Source organism: Gobio gobio, assembly GCF_949357685.1.
Source record: "Gobio gobio genome assembly, chromosome: 3".
Lineage (NCBI taxonomy): Eukaryota > Metazoa > Chordata > Actinopteri > Cypriniformes > Gobionidae > Gobio > Gobio gobio.
The window spans coordinates 12865227-12892917 of NC_137099.1; the positions used below are offsets into that span (position 1 = coordinate 12865227).

The window sequence follows — 27691 nt, forward strand, 5'->3', positions numbered from 1 at the left end:
GTATGGATTACACGCCCATTTGTCATTGATTTTTGTATGCTAGGGAATTTCCTCTTTTTGTGTTGCTATCATGTGAAAACACAATAAGCAAAAGTCACAGTTTACGAAAGGTCAAATTAAAAAAATAGATGGCCACATAACTGCTGAGCTTAAGTTAATACGTCTCTGAAGAAAAAAAAAGTTAACTGTATTAATAATTTACATTTAAGTGCTTCTATTAATATAATTTTCTTTGGGTCACTTACATTTCATTGAACAACCCAAAGAAAAAAGTATTTAAAGGTCAAGTGATAAAAGAGGCTTATTTCTTTTTGAAGAGTTCTCATACTAAAAGGTTTAAGTCGTAAAATGAGCTGGTAATGGTTTTCTAAATTGAAGAAATTAGCAGGATTTTCATCGATTGTCAATGCCTATCAATTAATTACAGTTCGTTATCATTTGACATATTTATTTAATGTCGCAACAATGCAATAAAAACGCCCGAGCATGTTTTATTTTTCTACGGTTGAGGCGGAAACAAGTAGAGATTGAGCCGCCCCCCCTAACCAGAGGTGTCACATGGCTAACTATGGCAAAGGCTGCTTCAGTTACTGCTGTCCGGAAAGCGCTATAATGTTTGTTTACCTCTGACCAACGACTTAAAATAACTTCTAGAAATTAGCCGACAACAACTATTCTCGTGATTTGCTATACTCGCGCTTCAACGAACATTGGCAAGTTCATGTATGCGTATATTATTCTGAATTGACCAGTTCGTTTTCCTGACATTGCGTTTATGTCATGGGTTGTATGTTGTTGTAGGCATGTCATTTTTAAATAGGCGAGAACTGGATATTTTCATGCTTGTTGTGGTTTTTAAGTAGGCTAGTTATTATTCTCTGGTGCGGCGATAAATCAGTTCACTTGGGAAAAAACTAGACCTACTGCACTGAATCAGAGACGGCGCACTGGACAGCTCTGATGAATCTAGTGAAGATGCCGGTTTCAGGGGTGTAAAGTATGTGAGTGACAAGTTTAATTATTTCAGTATTATTTTATGGAATTTGTACTTTAGTACTATAACTTAATGCTTATACTTTTAACTACATTTCAAATCAAAATATTTTATTCATTGCATTCATTATTTTAGACCTTATGTGTACAACAAAGTGCAATCTTTCCTGTAAAAAGTTATTTTTTTGACGTCCTGCAATTTTTTTATTTGAAACAGCCAATGAAATCTACTTAATTGGCCACAGTTATGTGGTCAAGAGATTTTAGCAGTCATCACAACAGTGGTTTACGTAAAACAATGCTTTAATTATAACCATAGTGAGAAATGGGCTATGCATGTTGAATGTAAATACGTTAGATGATCAGTCTATAAACAACTATACCTACATGTACTGTAAAACAACTATTAAATCAGATGTTGCGGAATGTAAAGTTTAACTATCAGGTATTAGTATAGGTTTCACCTGTGGCATTTAATCACCTTACTAAAGACAAGACAATCACAGTTAAATGTGACTGTTTTGACACAGTATTTTCACAATATTTTTTACACCCCTGTCCGGTTTGTTTCAACACCACCATGATTGGTTCTCCAGACTTGGTGGCTTTTACGAAAGAAACAGATTTCAGTGAAATAGACCCATCAGCTCTTCCAGAGGAACTGTCTGTGCCCATGTATCCCTTCAGTGGGTACGTCACCCCATGGTCCAGGATGTCTGGTGCTAATTTTAAGAAGGACTTTATTCTTTTATCAGAATTTTCTGAGCAAGTTGGGCCCCAGCCTTTGCTTACGGTTCCTCCTGAAACCAAGGCCTGTGGCACGTTTGATTTGAACCACTTCTCCCTTCGGATTATGTCAGTGGACTATCAGAGCTCTCTCGCCAGCTCGGCAGGTTGTGGCTCTTTGAAACTGAACTTTGTTGAAGACTCAAAGGTAGTTTTAGGGGATTCTAGAGAAGGAGTATTTGCATATGTGCACCACCTTACGCTCTACGACTTGGAGGCTCGAGGGTTTGTGCGTCCACTCTGCCTTGCCTATGTGTCGTCTGACGAGAATAAAATCATACAACAATTCCAGCAGCTTTCCGCAGAGTTCTCCAAAGTCTCCGAATGTCTGAAAACGGGGAACAGGAAGAACTTTGCGAATGAACTGGAGACAAAACTAAGAGATCTGGCGTATACAAGAGTCATGTTACTTAGAGAGATAGAGAGAGAGTTAAATAATGCCTCTGTAAAGTGCACCAATGAAAGGGAGCCGATGTTGAATGGTATACCTACATTTGATAGAAATACAGAAGATGTGAAACTGAAAGAGTGCGAAACCGAAATGAAATTACAAGAGAAAAACAGATGTGGGATTTCAAGTAAGGTGGAAGTAGAGTGTGAAAATGAGAATAGGTCATGTATTACCCATGAGAAAGATAAGCGGTTTGGGGATCGAAGGAAGGACAAGCAGGATAAAGGATCATTGGCTAACAAAGAACAGGAGTTGGCCACTGTAGAAAAATCGATTCAGGATTATAAAAGTCTTCTAAAACAGGTCACCTGCTACCCAACCAGGAAGCTTAGAAACTCCGAGTACTCTCCTTACGAACCAGATGACCTCCCTCATTCTCTGGAGCTTGACCTGGATGATTTAAGGGACGATCAGCTTGCCGGGCCAATGCTAGAATGCAATGTTTTTCCTTACACGAACACGCCTTCGCATTCTCTGCAGCTGAGGAACTCCACTTCATCTTGCCGATTTGACAAGCGTCTGAAAACTCTTGAGGAATTGTGTGATGACTACTTCCACCAACAGGCTCTACAGCAACTGTACTCCATTGAGAGAACTTTCAGAGGAGATATTTGCCATCTCTACACACAACAACTCTGCCGTAATCTTCTCCGCAACCTTAAATGTACCAATTTCTTATTTGAGGATCCATGTGACTTGGAAGAGGGTGTCGGATTACAGACTGGAATAGCTGGTCAACATTCAGTCCAACAACCCTCCTTTCTTCCTGGTCCCTCAGTTCTAAGTGAACCTGTCAGCCTTGAGTCATATGCCTCTTGTGTTGAAATGGTGCCAATCAAACTAGAGTTGGCTGGTTCTAGCCAATCTCCAGTTGTACCCAGCTCTGTAAATACCCCTTCCGGGCATAACCTACCCTTGACACCAGTAGAGTCTGAAATGGAAAATGAGGGAGTAGTTTCAGCTCTGGATTTTCAAGAAAATGTGGGATATGTTTCAGCTTTGATGAAGACCAGTATTAGTAGTGGAGATAGTATTGAGGTCTTAGGGACGGAGAAGTCCTTCAGATCCCAGGATTCAAATATACCGATGGAGACAGCACTGCAAAGACCACCGCCTTTGTCCACTACAGCTGCACTGGAGTGTCTAAGGCAAGGGAGGGTACCTACCAGACGCACTTGCAGTGAAGACAGCATTGAGGTGCTTAGCACGACAGAATCCATCCTACCAGAAGAGCTGCGTGCCTCATACCCTTGCGCAATTGATGAGGAAAGCCCAGAGCAAGAGAATGATGAGAAAGACAACCAAGACAACCAACATGTTGAATGTGTTTTCGGTGTGGGAGGTGCCTGTTTGGAGGAGCCGCAAAGTTTTTATCCTGCATTCACACTGACCCCACCTGACTGTCCTATTACTTTGGGTGGGTCAAGCTCCCAATATGCTTGTCATGCAACAGAATCGATCCCTTTCTCGTTGTTAGACGAGCCCTGTCGGACAATATCTGATGATTTGTCAGACTGCTTCAGCTACCGGAGCACCACTGCCTCCACAACCTCCGAATGCCCTTTCTCTGCTTGCCTTCCCGGGAATAAAAGGGAAGGTGGGACCAGGCGGAGGCGTGGCAGAGCAGGGCGGGCAGCATTGCAGTTCTTGCGACAGTTTCCCTTTGCAGTGCATGCGGTGTATAGCCTTCTGAGTGGCCGCACATTGGTGGTCCTAGGCAGCGAGGAGGCTGCAGTGAGACGACTGGTTACAGCACTGTCTGTGTACATGCCACATCTGAGTAGATACAGAGACAGCATTCAACCGTGGACTTCAACACCGCTGCAGCTTACTGACCTGCTCAACTGGAAACTCATCGGCTTTAATAGGTAACGTTTACTATGCATCATAATCTTGTTTGAATGCATAAATGTTTTTAACTCAAATATCTCAATTGGCTAGTTCAGACATATTTATTTGGGGTAAACTCTGCAGGAAGGTATCCAGTTAAAGGGATAGTTCACCCAAAAATTAAAATTACGGCATTATTTACTCACCCTCAAGCCATCCTAGGTGTATATAACGTTCTGCTTTCAGACGAATGCAATCGGAGATATATTAACCCTCTGGGGGTCTTCATTTATGGGTCACACTCAGGACCTTTGGGTCAAAAATGACCCGGAGGGCGGGATTAAGATAAAAAAGATTTTTAGTAAAATTAATGGAATATATTTTTGTTCTATATTTTTTTCTTTTTTGGTGTTTTGAGATCATTTTATGATTTATAATTAATATTTATGAGCATTTATGACACATTGAGCATTTTTATCACGCAATTGCACATTTTTACCACTATAGTGGATCTTGCGTTTTATACAAAAATGTTACAAATCGAAGCTTCATCGGAATGATCCGAAACTTGGTGACTTTATTGGTACTTGGTATATGAACACCCAAAAAACTGGATTTGAAAAGTCTAAGTGGTCGTAAAAAAAAAGTCACACTCAGGTGCTTCGGGTCAAAAATGACCCCCATAGGAAATGAATGGGAAATTAGTTTTTTTTGTGCATACAATCTACAAATCAGCCAGGATGCAGAAAAAAAAGACTCAACAGTGAAGGGGTGAATCTCTAAAACATCAAGAGTGCAAAACAGACCAAAAAAAAACCCACACACTTATACACACAAAAACACACGCACACACAAATTAACGCGTGCCATTCCAAAAGCTAATTGCGTTTTTGTTTGTGTGTGAGTTTTTTTTGTCTGTTTTGCACTCTTGATGTTTTAGAGATTCACCCCTTCACTGTGGAGTCTTTTTTTTCTGCATCCTGGCTGATTTGTAGATCGTATGCACAAAAAAAAACTCTGCATTTTCATATTTTTGCCAATTTCCCATTAATTTCCTATGGCGGTCATTTTTGACCCGAAGGTCCTGAGTGTGACTATTTTTTTTACGACCACTTAGACTTTTCAAATCCTGTCCCCAATTTTTTGGGTGTTCATATACCAAGTACCAATAAAGTCACCAAGTTTCGGACCATTCCGATGAAGCTACGATTTTTAACATTAAACAACAAAAAAAAAGTCTGGTCAGAAATGAAACCCCAGAGGGTTAAATATAACTCTGATTGAAAGAAGAATGTCACACTCAATCAGGCAGCTGTAAGTACTACTTAAAATCATGATCATGCTATACAAAAATTTCTAGGTGGCCAGTTATTCATCTTTTCTGAATCATTACAATATTGGCGTCTGGGTCATTGGAAGCCTGGAGACTGTGATGTTTGAAAAACTTATTTCAAGTGTGTACTATAAAAGAAGTGCTCATAAATAGCTGTGAGATAGTATTCTTACTTGAAACAGAGTAGAGGCTTGGACCCAGAAATAGTATTATAGGAAGGTTAATACATCATGACTTGACAATGCATATCTCCAGGAGTGACACTGGTATACAGCTTACAAATTCATTGCTTTGTTGATGAGCTTAAATAATACAGTATTTACTTGGGATTCATAAAAACAAGAACTTGAATCTAGCTTTCAGCAATGTCATTAAGATAAACACTGTATAGACGGTTAACCAAGTTGATGCCACCTTGACAATATTTTTGTTTTTTTATATTTACCCAGGACGTGCTGTTTTAATCACACACATTTGCCTCACTGCCTGAGCCATTATAGCCGATACCTCAGTGTTCTAGATGTGGATCAAAAGACACTACGCTGCCCAACCTACAGTGGTACTCTGATCAACCTGCTGGTGGATCCAAGGGGCCACTTTAAACGTGGAAACACCTACTTCCTGTTTGCTCAAAGTGTGCAAAGCAAGCTCGTCACCAGAGCATTCCTTTTAACATTTTCAAATGGTCATCATACACCCAGAAGGTCTTGGGAAAGTACATGGACTGAATGTTTTCTTTCTGAATTTCACAATGATGATAAGAAAATCCTCAACTATTTATCAGAGCTCATCAAACTAAACTTCATGGAGATCCCACCCAATGTCCTCCGATTCAGCTACACCACAACCTCCGTTTTCAAACTCTGAAAGTGATTCACACAAACTAGTCAACGATTTGTGCACTGTACAGTAGTTACTCAGCTTTGATTGCATTCAAACACGTCTCTAGTTGTTTTTGTCCAGCCATAACAGTATAATCTATAATTTTCTGCATGCTGTTAAATCTTGTTTACAAAAGGACGTTGAATAGAATATTTACAGTAATATTTTGCAAAGATCCCTAATAACAGTCAGTTCACAACCTTAAATGATCTATAACTAAAGCAAATATAAACAGCTTATCAGTGTTGCATTTGAAACTGTCATTTATTTGTATTACTGCGGATACAAAGATTTGTATATTGTTCTGTTGCTGAATAGAATTGTGCTTTACATGCTCTTGCTATTAATCACAGTACTGTAATGTTGCAAAATGCTGGTCATTTTCCAAAAAAGACCCCAAAAACTTGGCAACGAAAAAATGTAGAACTTCCGCTTATAATCTTTGAAAATGTTTAAGGCACTCTTTCTGTACATTAAAACTGTACAGTTTGTCCATCTTGTTGAAAAGTCAAACGTTAATATATACATAATAAAGATGGTTCTTAATTTTTACAGCTTAAAAACTCGGATTAACTGAATAGACTGAAAAATGTGCAATAACAAGATCAGTTATATCAGAAGTGTGTGTCTCACAGATAAGTTTGCCAAACAAAAACATTGGGTTAAAACAACATTTCCCCAGCAGATAATAAAGGATAAATGAAACACTGCTCTCATCCAAACTTATTGCAAGAAATGAAATGCTGTGCATGTTCATTTGTTCAGGATGTTGGTGAGGCTTATATTCCGTGGCGTTGGATATGTTGCAGGATTTTACGCTTTTCTTGAGTAAGTCTGGCCACCTGCAAGAGAGAGAAGAGCAGCTCACCTTAAAAACCTCATGGGTAATTGAGATCTAATTATATCTTTGTAAAAAGTCATTAAAGGGTTAGTTCACCCAAAAATACAAATTCTGTCATTGATTACTCACCCTCATGTCGTTCCAAACCCTTGTTCCTTTGTTCATTTTTGGAACACAAATTAAGATATTTTTGATGAAATCCCAGAGCTCTCTGACCCCTCCATAGACAGCAACGTAATTGCAACTTTCAAGGCCCAGAAAGGTAGAAAAGACATTCAGGGCTCGACATTAACACTTGTCCGGGACAAGTGGATTTTTTGAAGGGGCAAGTGAAAAATAATTGTACTTGCCCGACGGACAAGTATCCTGAGTAAAATGTCGAAACAAAAAATAAATATCAAAAAAAAAAATCAATTCTTCTAATTGAATTTATAGATCAAATTTAAGAATGTAAAAGGAAACCTGAAGCATATCCTATATTTAATAAGATTATGGAAAAAAATGCCCTTTATAAAAAGGTAAAAAATATTACAAATATGCACATTTAAATATGTCAAAGCTGATTGAACACTGGTGAGAAAATTGCTTCAGAATAAATTATATTTACAAAAAAATTCCGGACAAGCACATTTTTTACTCGGACAAGTGAATGAGAGACTTGTCCGAAGGACAAGTGTGTGAACAGGCTTAATGTCGAGCCCTGACATTGTTAAAATAGTCCATGTGACTCCAGTGGTTAAACCTTAATGTTATGAAGTGACGAGAATATTTTTTGTGCGCAAAAACAAAAATGACGACTTAATTCAACAATCTCTTCTCTTCCCTCTTACGCTATTCACTTTGTTGGGCTATTTACAGAGTACAGCGCTTCCGGGTTTTACAACAAAACGCCGCCCCACTATTGGCTGAGCACGATCCCATGATCACATACATGCGTTGTGCTTACGTGAATAATGTATAAGACTGGCACGGAAGAGAAGAGATTGTTCACTTCATAACATTAAGGTTGAACCACTGGAGTCACATGGACTATTTTAACGATGTCTTGCTACCTTTCTGGACCTTCAAAGTGGTAATTAAATAGCTTTCTATAGAGGGGTCAGATATTTAAAAAATTCTGAAGATGAACAAAGGTCTTACAGGTTTGGAACAACATGAGGGTGAGTATTTTTGGGTGAACTAACCCTTTAAATGGAAAAGATTCTTACATTGCTTTCAAGTTGCAGTCTCAAGCTTAGTTGCCAAGGGCAGTACACTCTGAAATCAAATACAGTGCATTAGCAAATTAAATTTGATGGTATGTTTACATGTACTTAAATTAGGGATGCACCGAATCCAGGGTTCGGCCGAATATTGGGCTTTTTGACGGGGTTGAGAATTTGTTTTTCACCGAACCGAACCCTAGGCTACGCTCCGCTGGTCGAACGTAATGACGCCGCCATTGATTATGGGAACGTGTTTACTAGCTGGACCGTTCGAATCCAATAGGCTGTGAGAAAGTGAAAATGGAACTCGTGAACAGAAAACGTTTTGTTTGGCAGTACTTTAAGTCAAAAAAAGGTGATTGAAGTCGAGCTATATGTTCAATTTGCAATGCTGATTTGTCTCGTGGTGGCAAGTAGATTAAGGAATCTAAAGACAGCAGCCAAAATGCAGCAACTTCAGGTAGGAAGGACAGTCATCCTGGCATAATGTTGCCTATTCTTAATTAAAATTAAATTAAAAATACACTGCTGTAGGGATGCTCATTTCGGTTCATTTTCCCAACCGACAACCGCTGTTTATTATCCGATTATTAACCGTTAACTGATAAGATTATAATATTGAATTAGCAGATTGACAATTGTCTGTGACCCGTTAAAAAGACACTTTTTTTCACGGGTTTATTTTACAGTGCAAACAGCAGCATAGATCCGATAAAATATAAATAAAAATAATAAAATAAATAGGCCTACACTAAATATTTTTCACTTAAATAATTACCAAATTTAGATGACAAAACGAAAATACACTGAATCTGTTTGAAGCTTTGGAACCGTAATAGTTTTTTGTCAGATAAAAATAGCAGGCCTACCTCAATCCACACCTTGTATGTTTTAAATTTTTTTTAAAGTAACATGTCTAAGTGATGTGGGTTAGTCTGGAGCGCAGCCTGTTAACAGTTAAACCCGCGGCAGAAACACCCTCTAAATCCTGGTTTATACTTTTGTCTGGCTCCGCAGCACGAGCCTTCGCTGACTGACTGCGCTTCTGCGCTCTCCGTTGTGCTGTTCTTTGAAACGACAAAGGGCGACTCGGGGTAATAGTTCTATAAACCATCAGGAAACAGCGGCGAGAAGAACATGCGTGACAATGTTTACTTTAGTAAACTTGACCAAAACCACACTACGAAAAGCCTTAAACAAGGCTTCAGATGGCACTGATGTCCCGGGAATACAGAGATAACGCCTCATTAGTGTGGCCAGCCTCGGGAAGCGGCTTTCAATCGCTTTCCACCAGTCAGGAGCTTGTACTACTGCTGTATTTTAATACAGCATAGCATATTTTGCAATATAAGCATCCCTACACTGCTGTGTTTACTTTGTTTAACAACTTTACATTGTTTACTTCATTAATGTGTTTACTGTGATAATGGACTGAGGATGGGATTCGGTATTCGGTTTCGGCAGAATCTTAACCAGTGGATTCGGTATTCGGCCGAACCCCAAAAATCTGGATTCGGTGTATCCCCAACTAAAATTTTAACAAAATTATCGGCCCCACTTTATATTAGGTGGCCTTAAGTACTATGTACTTACATCAAAAAATAAGTACAATATACTTAGTGTGTTCATATTGTGTTGCAAAATATTGATATTGAGGTGGGATACGGGTAGGGTTAGGGACAGGTGTGGTGGTATGGGTAAGTTTAAGGGTAGGGTCAGGTGTAAGGGAAGTGTCAACTGTAGAAAAATTTAAAATTTAAAATTTAACTACAGAAATTAATTACAGATGTAATTACATGCAGGTATTTTTAAAAATGTAAGTACAATGTAAAAACATGTACACAATAAGTGCATTGAATCAAATTATTAATTAAAATGTTAGTACATAATAGTTAAAGCTACACTGTGTAACTTTTTTAGTTTATTCTTAGCTAAAAACACTTAGTTCTTTCAAAAATATATGTGCTCATTAATGTATATTTACTTCTTTCAAGTAATAAAGTATTCTCGTAAGTTTATAATATGCCATTGAAAATACATACGGGTGAGGGGTTCGAATGCCGGTCGCTATGTTGCCCCTCCATCTTGAAAGTACATTAGCCAAAGAGGGACATACCCGTAAATTCAAGCTTCGCCTTTCGCGTTTTAACACTCGATGGCACCGTGTCGAATGTGGATGAGGTCGAACTGGAAGCCATGTTAATCTTGGACTAAATCGGCCACCGTAGGAGTTAAAACGAAATCGGAATTGTGAGGAACAGAAACTAAATATTCACTGGATGGTCATATACCTTTTCACTCCTAGATGGGGGAAAATATCACACAGTGTAGCTTTAAGGCCACCTAATATAAAGTGGGTCCATATTCTCCAATTGCTTTAGTGGAATTCATGTTTTATTCCAGATCTTCCTTTTTATATTCCTCTGGACAAGGTGTATTAGGAATATCCAAAATGTCCAATGCAATTCCAATATATTCTATTAGAAATATCCTCTTTTAATATTCATGCATTAACAGCACATCTATGTCATAACCAACATCCCTCTGTGCTGAAATATGACACATCATGAATTTACTATATTGATTGACTGCTGCTTCTTACTCATTCCAAGTGGCAAGCAAGCTATTGATGGGATAGGTGTGGGAGTCTAGAATCACACTGTTTTCCAGGAAGTACAAGCAGAGGAAGGATGCAACAAGGGAATGTTCGGTTTCACTCCATTTTCTGAAACAGATAGAGCATGTACATGCTTATCATGAAGGTTTTTGTTCAGTTTTGGCACGTGTGCGTGTGTGTGTACACAACCTTACCCCTGTACGCGTTGGTACTGCTCATCAGACAGTTCCTGCAGAAGACAGCACAGGAGGTAGTGCAGCACATCCGGCCTCCCCAGCAGACTGTTGAAGAACCAGCGGAGCGCCCAGTGGTTGAACTGAAGGAAAAATGACACATACACCATTACACATATTAATCTGAACAAAATCAAAACTACTCGATTTATAACAGAACTTTCTATTTTTTGTTTATAGCTGTAAATTGAAGGTCTGAACTTGACCCCATTGAGTAAAAACTAGAGAAAATAAGCACCCTGAAAGAAATGATGACATCAAGGATGGGGCTGAGCTCTGAGTGGAAAATGCGCAGCACCAAAGCCTGAGTGACTAACAGCAGTCTGGCCTGGTCAGGATAACCCTAATGGAAAAATAAAACAACGTTAGCACCAATAAGACAAAATGTATAATATATAGCTGCTTTGATCGGTCCCATTTGGCATTTAAAGAATATAGACCCTTTTCACATTTCCGGGTTTCTCAGAGCGGAAGTCGTCATAGAGACAGAGTGACACGCGTCATAATATGAAGACCACGCCCACCGGGGGGGGGGGGGGGGGGGGGGGGCTGGGGGGCAATTGAAAGCTCTCCATTGAATTTGCATTGCGTGAAGCGGCCTCCTTGTCATTTCGGACTTATAACAAAAAACAGAACAATGTCTAAAAGCGGATACGTGACAAAGTGTACAGCAAACAAGCTAAACAAAACCCACAACCAAAAACCCAGAAGTTTCTATAAGCTGTTGACCTAAAAAACGAGCGTTTAAGGACAAAACAGTGGATACAGGCCATTGAGACAGAGCGTGACACGTTATATTACACTGAGAAGGACACCCACTGGAGGGGAACGTAATCAGCGACAGGAAATATAATATATAAACCTGACATTTGGATATTTGACTTAACAGTGACAAAATGTTTACTGCACACATACGCATACTGAGTGTCAGGATTCCAAAATTTACCCATTCTTCCTGCTGAAGCGTCACGTTTTACTGCCTTTATCCACTTTTGTCTCCTTAAACTCTCGTTTTTTTTGGTCGACAGCTTATAAAAACTTATTTCTGTGTTTTTTAGCTTGTTTGCTGTACACTTTGTCACATTGCAGCTTTTAGACATTGTTCTGTTTTTTGTTATAAGTCCGAAATGACAAGGATGCAGCCTCACGCAATGCAAAGTCAATGGAGAGCGTTGGATTGTTCCCCCCTCCGGTGTGGGTGTGGCCTAAATACGCTCCGTCTCTATAGTATAATTAATAATATTATAGCTGTGAATAAGAGAATACATTCAATATTTTTTTGTGTGCCCATTTGCTCAAATAGCAAAAGAAAAACGGCACAATAGTGATTTCACAACTTTCAAACAGAGGGAATAAATAGAGTGAGATTGATAAAGGCAGTCAAAAGAGAGAAATATGTACATTTTTACCATCACTCCCATAAACGCTGTATTAGAAACACCCTCACAGCAGCGGTAACTTGTTTTTTGTAATTTGATGCAAAAATAATAAGTAATAAGTTATAAATGTACATATATAATAAAAAAAACACGTTGCAGGATTTATGATATTGATGACCGTTAAAACGCATCACAGTCTGTGAAAAGGGTCTATTATTTATTTATTATAAGAAGAAATTGTGCATCTCATTACTATCATTATATACACATATAAATACACTGCCATTCAAAAGTTTGATAGGTAAGATTTTTAATGTTTTTAGAAGAAGTCTCTTATGCTCACCAAGGCTGCATTTATTTTATAAAAAAATAAATTATTAAAATGCAAAATAACTTTTCTATTTGAATATATTTTAAAATGTAATTTGTTTCTGTGAATCAAAGCTGAATTTTCAGCATCATTAATCCAGTCTTCAGTCACATGATCCTTCAAAAATCATTCTAATATGATGATTTGCTGCTCAAGAAACATTTATGATTGATTATTATCAATGTTGAAAACAGTTGTGTAAAACATTTTTCACGATTCTTTGATGAATAGAAAGTTCAAAAGGTTTGGGTCAGTAAGAATTTAACTTAAAGAAATGAATACATTTATTCAGCAAGGATGCATTAAATTGATTAAAAGTGACAGTAAAGACATTTATAATGTTACAAAAGATTCTATTTAAAATAAATGCCGTTCTTTTGAACTTTCTATTCAAAGAATCCTGAAAAAATATATTTTACACAACTGTTTTCAACATTGATAATAATCATAAATGTTTCTTGAGCAGCAAATCATCATATTAGAATGATTTCTGAAGGAAAATGTGACATTGAAGACTGGAGTAATGATGATGAAAATTCAGCTTTGCATAACAGAAATTAATTACATTTTAAAATATGTTCAAAAGAAAACAGTTATTTTACATTTTAATAATATTTCACAATATTACTGTTTTTTTAAAGGTCCCGTTTTTCCTGTGTTTTTGAAGCTTTGATTGTGTTTACAGTGTGCAATATAACATGTGTTCATGTTTTGCGTGTAAAAAAAAAAACAGTATTTTTCACACAATTTACTTATCTGTATACCGCTGTTTTCACTGTCCTAAAAACGCCCTGATGATTTCCTTGTTCTATGAAGTCCCTCCTTCAGAAATACATAACGAGTTCTGATTGTGCCAGCGGTTCCCGTGTTGTGATTCGACAGCAGCTTAGCGCATGTTGCCTGGAAAGGTCACGCCTCTTACCATAACGGGGAGATGCATGCGCTCAAAGTTATTGTAAACATGTCTATATTACCGTATCAATGTGAGCCGGAATCAGACCCGGGATGAAAATAACAGCGTATCGACGACATGGCGACAAACACACTCTACAAACGCAACACTTCCTCTTCCCCACGTGGGAGAGCAACAAGACCACACCCCTTTTTTGCGTATTCTTGTGGGCGGAGGTTAGTTAACAAACTGCTCTACTGACGTAATTAAAGCAGGAAGTACAGGGATGTAGTACAAACCGGCCGTTTGCTGTAGGCTTTGAAAGGGAACTTCTGTTAAATAAAATATCTCACTTGGCATTGAACTTTGAGCTTTATAATTGTACAGGTATTATTTATGCTCCAACAGCAACATTACACACTAACTAAAGTTTGAAAAATGGGATCACGAAGAACAGGACCTTTAATAAAATAAATGTAGCCTTGGTGAGCATAAAAGACGACTTCTGAAAACTTTTGAACGGCTGTGTATACTGGAATTATATTGGGCATCAGACACCCTGCTACATAGATATTGTCATTTGCAATATGTCAGTCACCAATAATCCAAGGTTTACGCAAAATAAATTGCAGAGAACTAAATTTAAACTCACATTCTCAAAGGTTTTGGGGATCTGTATACGGGCAGTCAGAGTAAGATCCTTGAGAATTGCATTGGCAGCATCTTTGGTCACCTGAACAGAAACACATAACTATCTTTCTCCAAAACATCTCAGCATGTTCTCCATCCCGTCAGACACAAAATAAACACTCTTCTTACCGCTTGAAAGGTGACGTCAGGCTCGGCATAGAATGCACCAACGACAAGACCATCTGGGGTAATAAAACTGGAACTGACAATGCCAAGCAGATACACCCAGGTTTCTGACTACAAACAAAGAGACATCGGTCATAAAAAACACCAGATCTGAAATGACACTGACAGACTTCACAAGCACATATGAAGAGTTAATATGAATGAAATCACAATGGGTTTTGTTGTTTTTATGATAGGTGGCATTTGATGCTGTTTGCCACACATTCAGTATGCAACAGCTAAATGATGCCTTTAACACAAAATAGTTATTAGTAATAAAAAAAAAGTTGTGTGTGGCCAGCAATAAATAAAGATAAAGAGTCAACTGAGCATTTGTGTATGAAACATCCACCTTATTTGTAGTTAATTTTTTGAGCAAACCAATTTGTGTTTATAATAAATATAATAAATTAAAACAGTATGATAAGTACCAATTTGCAATACAAAGCAGTATAATGGACTGTTTTGTACAGGTAAAATAACTGGAAGCCAGAAGCCCCATGCTTGCTCTAACATTAAAAATAAGGTGGACTAAGTTATATAAAATAACATTATATAATATTTTACCTACATCTGCAAAAACATCATGGTTACAGTCCAGAACCCTCAGTGCAAACTTCAATACCTCCATCATCTTGAATGAATTTGAACCTTTATTGAAGGAACAGGATTGGTACAGCATAAACATTCATTGCTTTGTTGAGCTTAAAATGACACAGAATCTTTTAAAAGGAATGATACATACAAATAAAGGAAAACAAGAATCAGCAGATGTCATCAAGATAAACACTGTCAATTATCTACCTTCGATGGGCGTCCACTTGGTGCTCAGTAAAGGATCAGGTATGATCATATGGCCATTTCCTTGATCAAATGCTTGTTGTGCTAGATCAGGGGCTAGGCCTGTTGTAAAAATTCTGAGGTAGGCTCTGAACTGTGGAGGTGTGAGTCGGGAGGCGGGGCAAGAGGCACTGGAAAACATTGTGTTGACTGCAGCACTGTACTCGCCAACCTAAACACACAAACATAACAGAAAAGCAGTCAAGAAGGGGCATTTACACCATCATGACCATTTACTTTTCAAAACATTGATTATATGCAACAATTGTGTGTCATTTAACAACCTGGGATTCACAATCACTGCATTTACTCAATTTTAGGGAGGAAAAATATACATATATTTTAATAAAGATTATATTTTAAGAAGGGTGTCCTTTTAGGGGCGTGCAGATCATCATACTGGCCACAAATTCTCTGCATCCAAAAGTTTGAAAAATCCTGAGAGTCCAGACTTAAAATGTCTAAAATAAGTGCATAAAACAATCATATTAAATAAAGGCAGAAAGCACTGAAGGAAAAGGATTTATTCTAACCTACCTTGGACAGGTAGAGGGGAACCAAGTCTTTCATTCTCTGCAGCCTAAATCACAGACAGACATACAACGAAAGATTGTAACAAATTTAAATAAATCTGCTTATATATCACAAAAATGTTCATAATCTGCAGCTGGCACTCACGTGGGATTATTGGTACTTCTAACAACTTTCAGATAGCGAGCCAGCTCACGGTACCTAATGTGTTATAAAAAGATAGATTATTATTATTATTATTTTATTAAGGTTGGCAATGGCCAAAGCAATGACAACACAATAACTTAAAAAAAAAACAATCATTGGCCCTACACAGAATCTGCAAACCTACATTTTGTGTGCTGTTTACAAGTAAAAATCCACAGAAAAGACTTAAAAGGCGATTTTATGCCCTAGATTTTGGGGTCTACTAAAATAGGTTTTCATGCTTGAAAGTAAAAAAAAAAAACATTTTCCACCTATTTTACATTCTTGCAGCACCTCTCTTCCTAATCTGTCAGCAATGCTCTGTTTAGTTCCTATGAAGCCCCACCTTCCAAAAAGCTAAATGTGCTCTGATTGGTCTGCTGGCACAGTGTGGTGTGATTGGTAAACCGCTTTGAGCTATTACTGATCATTGTTAAATATTTTGGATCACTTAAATAATCAGGGCTCCAGAAAGAAAGAAAGAAAAAAAAATCAATTATATATGGGAAAAAATAGGCGCCAAATTATTTTAAGTATTTAAAAGAATAAACGTGTTTTAATTTTGTCATGTGTTGTTCACGTCTGCCCTCTTTTTATAGCATCAGCATTTTCATCCACCTTGTGGATGTCATGGGAACTAAAAGCAATTCAGTTTCCACTTTAAGTGAATCTATCAATTTGAGACAAAAATAATTGTTCTTTACACAGAATCTGAATCAGTGTCCCAGACCATAATAATGTCAGCATCACTTATGAGTATAGTGTGGCCTACCTCCTAATGCATCCTATAAAATTTGTTGTTCGTCTTGCCCACACCCAATCTATTTTTCTAAAATCAGGAGGTAAGTGAAAGGCAGCCCTTCACATGCAATTACAACGATCAGGCAGAACATAATGACCACCTTCCTAATATTGTGCTTCAGACCCCTGAAGGTGTACTGTGGTATCTGGCACCAAGATTTTAGCAGCAGATCCTTTAAGTCCTGTAAGTTGCAAGGTGGGGCCTCCATGTATCGGACTGGTTTGTTCAGCACATCCCACAGATGCTCGATTGGATTGAGATCTGAGGAATTTGGAGGCCAAGTCAACACCTCAAACTCACTGTTGTTCTACTCAAACCATTGTGGAAAAGCTGATTTTTGCTTTGTGGCAAGGCGCACATTATCCTGCTGAAACATTTTTCCTTGTATTTCATGATAAAATTGACAGAATTTGAAAGCTGAAAGTTTGTTAATTGTTTACTTAAATTAACAAACACATTAAAGATGCGAAGTACAATCTTACTGCGATTATAGTTGGCTGCGCTACAAATAATGGTAAGTTCAGGCAGTAACAGAAAACAGCAAAGGAACGCAATTTTTAATCAAAACAGGTACATTTATATTGCCGCCAGTGGCGATCTCAGGGGAAAAAAAAAAATCACTTGCAAATTAATATTTTTGGTCACAAATACAATCGTTTAATTCGCAGTCTAGAGCCCTGAATAATGTTTCATAGTAGTGAAAAAACACAGTTTTGGGTGAAGCTACATTTAAGTATGCATAAATCTTTGTGAATGACAGATGTATGATTTTTTTTCTGTGGAATTCTGCATGTGCGGACTCTGTGCAGGCCCATATGATTTATTGCACATTTAGTAAATTAAGAGGTTTGATAAGCAGTAAATAAAGCATATAAAGTACACTAAGGAAGGGCCATTACTTGTTTTGTTGTTGTAGTTTACAGGCTCGTGCTTGAATCACGCACAGAGGTTCATGCAAGACTTGAAGCTTTTGACCTTTGACCTGCCTCTCTCCAGTGATGTTTTGACCTTTTATCACGCCAGAGAGCAAGGGGTCATCCCAAGATAGCACACTCAGGCTGCAGCCAAAGAGAAGACAATTTAATAATCAAACAACAAAACAATGGCAGACCACAACTGAACAATTATTGTATAAGCAAGCAAAATCTGGGAAACATTTCTTAAAAACTAGGAAAGGGGAGCAAATGATGACTAAAATTATCATCTGGATGAAGTATTCTTCACGAAGCAAGAAGTGTCTGGCTTTTTCAAACCCAAGTGCCAGCTCATGTATGTGTTGTTACCTTTTTGGCAATGTGCAGTTTGAAGGCAGAGGAAGCCTCTGGAAGAAAAAATCCAGTTGCTTTATAAAAGTGCTGGAAAAATCAAAGTCAACTAAAAGCGTCCACACCTTCGTCATAAATCTGAAAGACAAACAAAGAGTTATAAGAAAACAAGAAAATGCAAAAAGGCACTCTCTCCAAGTAAACAAACAAAAAAACATGTTTGTAGCATTACCTCCACAGGAGCATTGTCACAGTTTCAGATACAGTGATAGCAGCATGTATGTTTCTGCGAGGGAGACATAACACCAAGATATGGAATTATACATACCAAAAACAGGGATCAGAATATGCAAGTGTATAGTATTTTACCCAGGAACAGTGTGAGTGACGAAAAGCTTGATAGCGCCTAATAGCATCACAACAGAAGCCTTTGGATTCTCTTTATTTGCTTCATTCAAAAACATTTTGATATGTTGACTCACAGCAGTGTAACTGGGGGGAAAAGAAGAAACAACTTTAGTATAGCACGCACTCAACTCCCAAGTTCTATGCACAGATTACAAAATTTGGTGTTCGCTAAAGGCTTGAATACACACTACACAACTTAAATCTGAACAGATTTTAAAACACTAGGCATCACACACTTGCTGACTTTTCTAAATGGTTACAGAGGAAAAACGGGGCATCACACTCTACCAGACTTTCAATTCGTTGTGAACACAACAAATGCACAACTCTGTGTGCAACTGCAGAGTCGCGGATCAGTTTGGACTGTTTCACATATACTCCATCCACAGTTCGTCTGCGGTGCACTGTTGTGCCTTCATATATGTTGCATTTGCAGTGTGTAACTGATCTGCGGTTTTATATCACAAACACAACATTTATTCATTTAAAATTATTTTGATTTCAAATCGAAAAGTTGTTACTGAACATGGCTTGTCAGCATTTTAATTCTCTTTGTATAGCCTACACTCTTTCATAGATGTCACGTTTAAACGCACTACATTTAAACAACATTTTACTCAATTCATTACTTTATATTTATATAGCCTTGTACTTTAGATTTAGCTATAGGCCTATATTACGTTGTTCACACAAGTGCAAATACATTTAAACATGGGTTATATCCTAAAATCCCAAACATTTTAAATTAAAGTTTACAATAGGACAAAAACAGCTGACTATCGTCTTTTATTTAGTTTTTTAATCTTTTTACAAGAAATCCTGCTAGCATTGGGCGATGTCCCCTAAATTGGCAGTTGACGATGTTTACAGTAAAACATCGTGATGATCCATGATATCCTCGTTTTGGCGGGGGTGGGGGTTTAATTAGGTAAATAGGTAGATAATTTACTATCTCTCTTTACATAAATACAATTTTCTACTTAAAACTATCATTTCGTTATTTTTCTAACCCAAATAATGACTCATCCGCTAGGTTGCACGTGAGGGGGAAAAAATTGCTTCCTTCCACTTAAAAGTTGTGCTCTTTTTATTTTAATATATCTCTTTACATAAATATTATTTTCTATTTAAAAAAAAATAATTTTGTTATTTTACCAACTCAGTGTTTTGTATGTGAATGTTGTTTCACATGAATATTACCACAGGAGTGAAGCTCTCAAAGCGCAGAGCGGTATATGACACACCTTTGCGAGGTTAGTTACATTCTCAATTTACGGCATCACGATGGAGCGCCACCATCGTGATGCCACGCCCCCGCTGCGAGTCTGTTGTGAGTGTGACGCACACTAATCCCCTTCTACAGTATTAGTTAAGCTAAAAACTTAGCAGGGATTGCTCTGTAAATTAAATTGAGAATGTAACTAATGCATATGCTATTTTAAATACTGTAGTCTATGCCAGATATAGCCTACATTTTGAAATAATCTGTGGCTGAAACATCCATAAGCATGCGTGTTTATTCTATCACTTCCGTCAGTGAAACAACACACTACAGCCTATAAAACATCTAAACGATTTTCAGTAAATAATGGTTACCGAAAGAATATAAGAAAATTAAATATTAGTTAGAAAAATATTTGTTTCATACTATTTCCTCACAAAGATGTGTCATATACCGCTCTGCGCTTTGAGAGCTTCACTCCTGTGGTAATATTCACATGAAACAACATTCAGTCAGACATTCAAAATGTCAGTCAGCCATCACAATGGACGATGATATCGTCCATCGGCACAACCCTAAATCCTGCAGGTCATAAAGAACTGTTTTTCCACCACCAAGAAAGGACAAGTGCTATACATTATCTCCTTATTTACCTAAATGCCAGGTAAGGTATCATATTCCTTGCTTTACCAGAGGAAAAAAGCCATGTGTTGACTTTGAAACAGAGTAGACTTTAAATTATATGCATCAGTGGTGAAATTACTAGATTTTCGCATCAATAGATGTTTATTTTAATGCGAACAATGCGCTGTCACTTTAATTCAGTGCGTGCAGCACAGCAAAAAATAGACTCTGTGCGGAAACGATCGCAGCACTGCTGTATACGCACCGCATCCACCTGCAGTGTAAAAGCTTTAAGCAGTTAACATGGGTATGGAAAAAAATATGCACCGCATACGCACTGCAAACAGAGTATGTGTGAAACAGGCTTTAGGGCCAGATTTACTGCAAAGGGCAAATTAGTTAGAGCGCAATTAAAAAAAACTCAGATGGGAGTGGAAAGTTCTGCACGTGATCTACTGACTGTGCAAAATAAAGAACACAGACGCAGCCGGATCATTTCCATAATGACCAACACAATCTACCAGTTAGCATTTTGTTTAAGACATACTTTTATTGGGTGACAAATAAATGGTGCAATCACCAGTAAATTGACGAGCACAAACCTTTGTTAATCACCTTGCATGAAATACTCTAATCCCATAAATTTAGCGTCTAAAGGGGAAACTCCTACAAAAGCACATGCAATAAGGTCAGCCGCAAAAATAACCATGTCCACGCCTTTGCAGCGCCAAGTCAAATATTGAGGCTAATTTGATGTTCTGTTACCAGTGTTCTGTTGAAACACTGATAGAGGACAGCTTCAGTTTCAGTAGTGACACATCATACACTACGATATGCGGTCTAAAATCAGCTCAAAATATCAAACATGTTTTTATATTCCCCGACTGGATGGAGCCCATCACACACTACACTATTTTCTAGGGGTGTAACGATTCATCTACTACATCGATGTATCGATTTATTTTCCTATGATCTAACTACATCGATCTGTGCTCGGCAAGTTGGCCTTCCGGACGACATATATCGATCTAACATCGTTTTAAAAGGTAATCAATCGATTGTATCGATCATAGGAAATAACGCATTGGATTTAAGCACGTCAGACTTTATATGGATGTTTTTTCTTAGCACTTTTAATGATAAAGGCATTAAACGTTACTCGATTCAGTCTGCCTATCTGTGACATCATCGCAACGCACCAGCAGCAGCGCTCATTGAAATGATGGGATTGTGTCGCTTTGTCGCTGCGTGTCGCTGCGTGTCGCTGGCGGTGTGAACGGGGCTTGAGAAAACAAAACATAGCATGGCGCATGGCAGAGGAGAAGCCAACGAGCGAGAAATTATCAAGCCACCAAGAGAAAGCGCTACCTGTACTTTCAACCCTTGCTTGTTACCTGTGCATTCCTGACACCAGTGTGTGCCAGTAGAGCGAGTTTTTTGTACAGCTGGCGACATAGTGAACGCACAGAGAAGTGTTCTGCGGTCAGATCATGTTGATATTTTTGAAAAAGAAATCTGTAGAGTCATTGAAGAGTAGTTGGTTACATTTTATCTTTTGTTAAATATTGTTTGTTTATTAAACTGAGAGTAGTAGCAGGCCAGTTTATTCAATCTGAAGAAATGTTGGTTGCACTTTATTTTTGATATTAATATTGTATTTGTATTATTTTAATGTTGAAAAACAACAGCAAAAGTAGCAGGTAAACCTACTATTAATTAAACCTGAAGAGAAGTTAGTTGCACTTTATTTTTGATATTAATATTGTAATATTATTATGTTGGATAACAAAAGCAGAAGTAGCAGGTTAACCTACTGTTGAAATGTTGGTTGCACTTACTGTGCTTTTATTGAAAATGTATTGAATATTGAAAATGAGAGCAGAAAAGGTTAACTTCCTGTTAATTCAACCTAAACTGTTGGTTGCACTTTATTCAAATAAAATTTGAATGCATTTGCCATTAATTGTTGTTTACTTGTTTGTTTATATCCATAATTAATTGATATACCGGATTCCCTTACAAGAAACCACAGGAATCTTAGAAACTTCACCTGCACTGAGCAGTATCCAGATATTTATTTCAGTCACACAATTTTTGGCTAAAAAGTTACTGAATCGATTTTAAGTCACTGAATCGTTTTGGATCGTATCGTTCTAAATGAACCAATATCGTCCTTGAATCGTATCGACAACCTCAAATCGTGATATGAATCGTATTGTTGTTAAAACGAATCGTTACACCCCTACTATTTTCTGAATTCTGGCAACTCTGCTGCTCCAGTCTGCAGATTTTGTGCAGTCAGACTTTCAGTAACTATTGTCGACTCATCTAGACTGCAAATCGGGCAAAAAATCTGATTAAAAGTCGTGTTGTGTATTCCAGCCTTAAAGGAATTGTTCACCCAAAAATTTTTAATTATCCCATAATTTACTCGCCCTCAAGCCATCCTAGGTGTATATGACATTCTTCTTTCAGACAAATACAATCAGAGTTATATAAAGGAGTCCTGGCTCTTCCAAGCTTTATAATGGCAGTGAATGGCAAGCCAAAATTTGAAGACCAAAAAAAAAGGGTATTCATCCATTATAAAAGTAACCCACACAGTTCTGGGGGGTTAGTAAAGACCTTCTGAAGTGAATCAATGGGTTTGTGTAAGAAAAATATCCATATTTAACACGTTATAAAGTAAAATATCTAGCTTCCTCCAGACCGCCTTCCGTATTGTCAACTCACTGTCGGTCGGAGAGGAGAGCAGGAAAGCTCAGCTGGCATCGGTGTATGGATACTGTAGTAAGAAGTATTGGTATCGTTTCAGATATTTCAGTATCGATACATATCGAAATTTTTGAGAACTCTAATATACACCTAGGATGGCTTGAGGAAGATTAAATCATGAGATAATTTTCATTTTTGGGTGAACTATGCCTTTAAGAATCACTATTACTATTGGTCATGCTAAAAATGTAGTTACTAATACTATAATAACAATCAATGTAATGCTAATTTCTTACCCAAAACACAATTCTTAAATTAAAGGGTAACTTCAGCGATTTAACATTAAGCTTTGTATCAGTAGAAACCCGGTAGTATATTCAAATTATAGTACTTTCCCCCCTCGTGTCCCCCTGAGACGAGAGAATTATGCATTTCATTTCTGGAAAAAATCCTCAGATGACGCAAATATCGTCATTTTGCGTCATCTGAGGATTTTTTGGCGAGAGGCTAAAGACTACAGCCACTAGATGGAGCTGTTCCGCATGTTATCAACCCGCCCACAGGGGGGAGATCTCACGCACAGAATGTAAATGCATACGGCCGCCCGCTCGGCTCAGGCATTCATAATGGAGCAGTACAGAGCAAAGCGAGTGTTTCAACTTTTCTATGAATTCCTATGAAAGTTAAGCTTCCATAGGCATGATCTGAAAACGCACCAGACTGGACTCGCGACGGGAATGACTGCCGCGCTTACCTCAGCTCTGCACAGCTCTTCGCTCTCGTGATGAATAAAATCTAACTCCTGCTGCGTTTGTGCTGTGACTTTTGTTCGGCTCACTCACACTTTATTGAAAAGACACGTTCAGTTTTTAATTGTAGTGTCTATTCTCTAACCGAACAAAATTATTTTATTCCTATGAATATCAAAACGATGGTGGGGGCGGTTTCGCGGTGGGCAAGTGATAACCAGTGGCCGTGGGAGTTGTTGTCTTTCATCCACGAGACAAAAATACATTGTGTCTTTTCTCGGTCTAGAAGGCACCAAATTCAAAAATAGTTTCACATTTCTACTACATAAATGACCCAGTTAAAATACACATTCATCTTCCCAACGCTGAAGTACCCCTTTAAGTTGCAGTTTATCAATTGCACCTACAGAATCTAAATTAACCAAATTGTGACCGATTTCCAATTTTATAAAACTAAATTATACTAAAAGTAATATAAAAGGAGGACCACTCACTCATACGCCAGAATCCTATAGTGATGTTTATGGCATCCTTTACATCCGGTGGCTTGACTCTGTGTAGTGCTGTTCCGGTGACAGGTGCACCCACAGCTTAGACGGTTGGTATTCTCAATCCCCAACAAGAAAGTTGCATACTTCATTGCCAAACTACCAGCAAATTTGTGCAGTGAATTCTCTACCACAAACAAATACACAATTTTAATTTAGGCTGGCACAGGTACTAAGAGATAATAAATCTGCAGTCTATTGCGTCAGAGAACATACCTGCCCGTCGTAGGTCGGAATCCATATCCAGCGGCTCAAAGGTGAAGTTCAGCTCATGCAAATATCCCATCAGGCTCTTATCCCGGAGGGCCTTCCAGTAGACACTGTGCTTATGGGCATTAGAGTGGCAAAAGCCAGGGATGGTCCAAAACTCACACTTTAAAACACAAGTCAAGTCTCATTTATTTACATGGTGCTTTACCAATGTTTCACAAACACAAAAGTGGCCTTGTTTTTAGCCTGGTATATATTAAATCAGTTAGTAGAGAGTATAATACAATTCAGGCCTAGCATCCATCAACACAGCAAGCAAAGAAACTGTCTTCAGGGGGAAAAAATGCCTTGCATTGTGACATTTTTTTTTTTAAATAAAAAAATATTCAACTTAATACAGCTAAAAATAGTATATTATTTCAACTGTAAAATTAGTATATTACATAATATTTTTATGCTGATTTTAATTTCTAAAATAATAATAATACTGTCTTTCTGGACAGGATTAAAATGTATTAAAAGAATGTGATTTTACACAAAAATGTCACAATTTAAAAAAAAAAAACGATTCTCTTTCTGTATGAAAAATTGAATTCACTTTTTTCCCTTCTGATTTGGGGGACATGACACTGCCATTTTTTGTGCATAACTAACATAAACCCTAGATAGATGAAAGTTGAGTCTGGTTCAGATTTAAAGCTAGTGAACTCACCGTGGAGGCCAGTTTGTCACAGATGTAGCAAAAACACTGATCACAGTACTTTGCATTATTTTGTAGAGGTCCTGAGACATCCTGCTCTGCTCGACTGGAACAAGTAAAGACACAATGACACATAAACAATCACAGACAACACAGGAAGTCCTTCACACAACAGTGACCTCGCTAATTTTACTGACCAGAAAGCCAGGGTGCAGTCATATCTGGCATGTGGAAGCACTGTTGCAGTTTGGGCGTATGTGATGGCCAAGTCCTCATCCAACTCCTCAACGTGTTTGGATATGTCTGAGATCAACAGAAAACAAAGAGAAGCAGATAGATGACAATACTACTGAATGATTACCATAGTATTTATGGTATGCCAAGGTATATCAAAAAGGTAATGCCATGGTATATGCAACAAAAAGGTGTATTAGCATGGCAATTTTTTAAAACCCATGGCATTGCTACAGTTTGTGTCGAAGAAACCATGGTATTGCCATGCTTTATGTGCAAAAACAGCCTATGGTCTGTTACAAATGAATGCTCGCAATGGTAACTTTTTGTTTTGTTTATGTTTAAATAAATGTGTGTAACTGAACAGTACCTGCTTCGTTCCTCTCATTTTCAATGATCAGCACAGAGGAATCGTTAAGGGTCATCAAGGAGTCACCTTCATCATCATCTTCATCGCTCAAAATGATTATAGGTATGTCGTGCTGCGTCCTACGGAACATGACAGACAATGAGAAGAAACTACCTTGAATACCAGCCTAACTCAACTAACATTGAGTGCGTCTAATATAAAAGAAACTATAACATCTGTTTTGTTCGATTTGTCTGTAACTTGGGTTATTAAACTTACATATTTTGTCGAAATGAAGCCTCGGACGCGCGCGTTCAAAGTTTGGCGCTTCAGCTGAATCACGTGACTCTGGCAAATCGGAAATGTAGTCAGTGTCCTGTCCTGCCCATAGGTCCTGCCCTCCCCCAGCTTAATTTTAATGTAATTAAATGTTTTATTCATTTTACACATATTACAAAATCATAAATACAACAATACACAACAGGTACCACGTGACTCTGGCAAATCGGAAATGTAGTCAGTGTCCTGTCCTGCCCATAGGTCCTGCCCTCCCCCAGCTTAATTTTAATGTAATTAAATGTTTTATTCATTTTACACATATTACAAAATCATAAATACAACAATACACAACAGGTACCAGTAGTGTTGATAAAATAGACCCTTTTCACATTTCCGGGTTTCTCAGAGCAGAAGTCGTCATAGTTAGGTTAAATATTATAGCTGTGAATGAGAGAATGCATTAAATATTTTTTTGTGTGCCCATTTGCTCGCATAGCAAAAGAAAAACGCCACAGTAGTGATTTCACAACTTTCAAAAAGAGGGAAAAATAGAGTGAGATTGACAACGGCAGTGAAAAGAGCACAGCAGCGGTAAATTTTTTATTGTAATTTGATGCAAAAGTAATAAAATGCAAAGTATTAGTGTTATAAATGTACATATATTTAAAAAAAAAATGAAAATACAAAAAACGTTGCAGGATTTACGATATTGATGACCGTTAAAACGCGTCATCACAGTCTGTGAAAAGGGTCTATTAAACATTTATCTTTTTGTACAGTATATCTCTACAGTATCTTGTCATGTATTTACGGGGAAAAAAATACTGATTCTCCGCATATGTCTAGCGTTAGAAAAAAAAAAAATTTTCATTCATTAAATATTTAAGAATAAATGTAGACCTTTCCACATTAGTACCTACTTCGTTTGTAGAAAGTCCTCTCTCTTTGCAAAAAATTAAAAAAAATTGACTTCCAAATGCCAGACTTTATTGTTCCTGTCAACAAAGTCAAGATGCCAGCTGTATGTGATCAACTAGGTCATAGCTTTCAATTTCATGCGGTTTTTCCAATCTGTTCTGACCAGCCCTTTTTTTACGGTCAATGTGACCAGCCCTAAGAAACTTAGGTATTTCCCTCTTTTTTTTGGCCCCTCCCCATTCCATCCAACCTACTTGGCTTCTTTTTAATGGTGGAACACTGCCAACTGCAAAAAATAAATATATGTCAAAAGAGCATTTAAATTACACCCAGGGGTGGTAAAAGTACTCAAAAGTTATAGGCCTACTCTAGTAAAAGTATATATACCTAAATTAAAAATGACTCCAGTAAAAGTAGAAAGTCCTCCATTTAAACATCACTTGA

At 37.7% G+C, this 27691-nt stretch overlaps 2 protein-coding genes across 2 annotated transcripts; one reads left to right on the forward strand and one right to left on the reverse strand.

Moving 5' to 3' along the window:
* The first annotated feature begins 547 nt into the window (after nt 1-547).
* On the forward strand, nt 548-7497 carry smcr8b (Smith-Magenis syndrome chromosome region, candidate 8b). The gene is made up of 2 exons (XM_079811624.1): nt 548-4098; nt 5843-7497. The coding sequence occupies exons 1-2, from the start codon at nt 1574-1576 to the stop codon at nt 6258-6260; spliced, it is 2943 nt and encodes a 980-aa protein (XP_079667750.1). The 5' UTR covers nt 548-1573; the 3' UTR covers nt 6261-7497.
* On the reverse strand, nt 6517-26400 carry LOC307123187 (uncharacterized protein). The gene is made up of 21 exons (XM_079811625.1): nt 26330-26400; nt 26072-26190; nt 25665-25770; nt 25480-25573; nt 24774-24930; nt 24504-24684; nt 18661-18783; nt 18524-18577; nt 18310-18429; nt 17926-18084; nt 16186-16239; nt 16045-16087; nt 15472-15679; nt 15239-15318; nt 14632-14739; nt 14465-14545; nt 11410-11514; nt 11133-11254; nt 10924-11046; nt 8325-8373; nt 6517-7117 (listed from the first exon to the last, which is right to left on the reverse strand). Coding segments are annotated over exons 1-21 (2151 nt in total). The 5' UTR covers nt 26332-26400; the 3' UTR covers nt 6517-7054.
* Between the last annotated feature and the right edge of the window lie 1291 nt (nt 26401-27691).

Coding starts and splice junctions, on each gene's coding strand:
- smcr8b (XM_079811624.1), top strand. CDS start 1,574: ATGATTGGTTCTCCAGACTTGGTGGCTTTTACGAAAGAAACAGATTTC. Junction 4,099..5,842: donor AAACTCATCGGCTTTAATAG/GTAACGTTTACT, acceptor ATATTTACCCAG/GACGTGCTGTTTTAATCACA.
- LOC307123187 (XM_079811625.1), bottom strand. Junction 11,255..11,409: donor ATGTCATCATTTCTTTCAGG/GTGCTTATTTTC, acceptor TTTTTCCTTCAG/TTCAACCACTGGGCGCTCCG. Junction 8,374..10,923: donor TTGCTTGCCACTTGGAATGA/GTAAGAAGCAGC, acceptor ATTTGATTTCAG/AGTGTACTGCCCTTGGCAAC.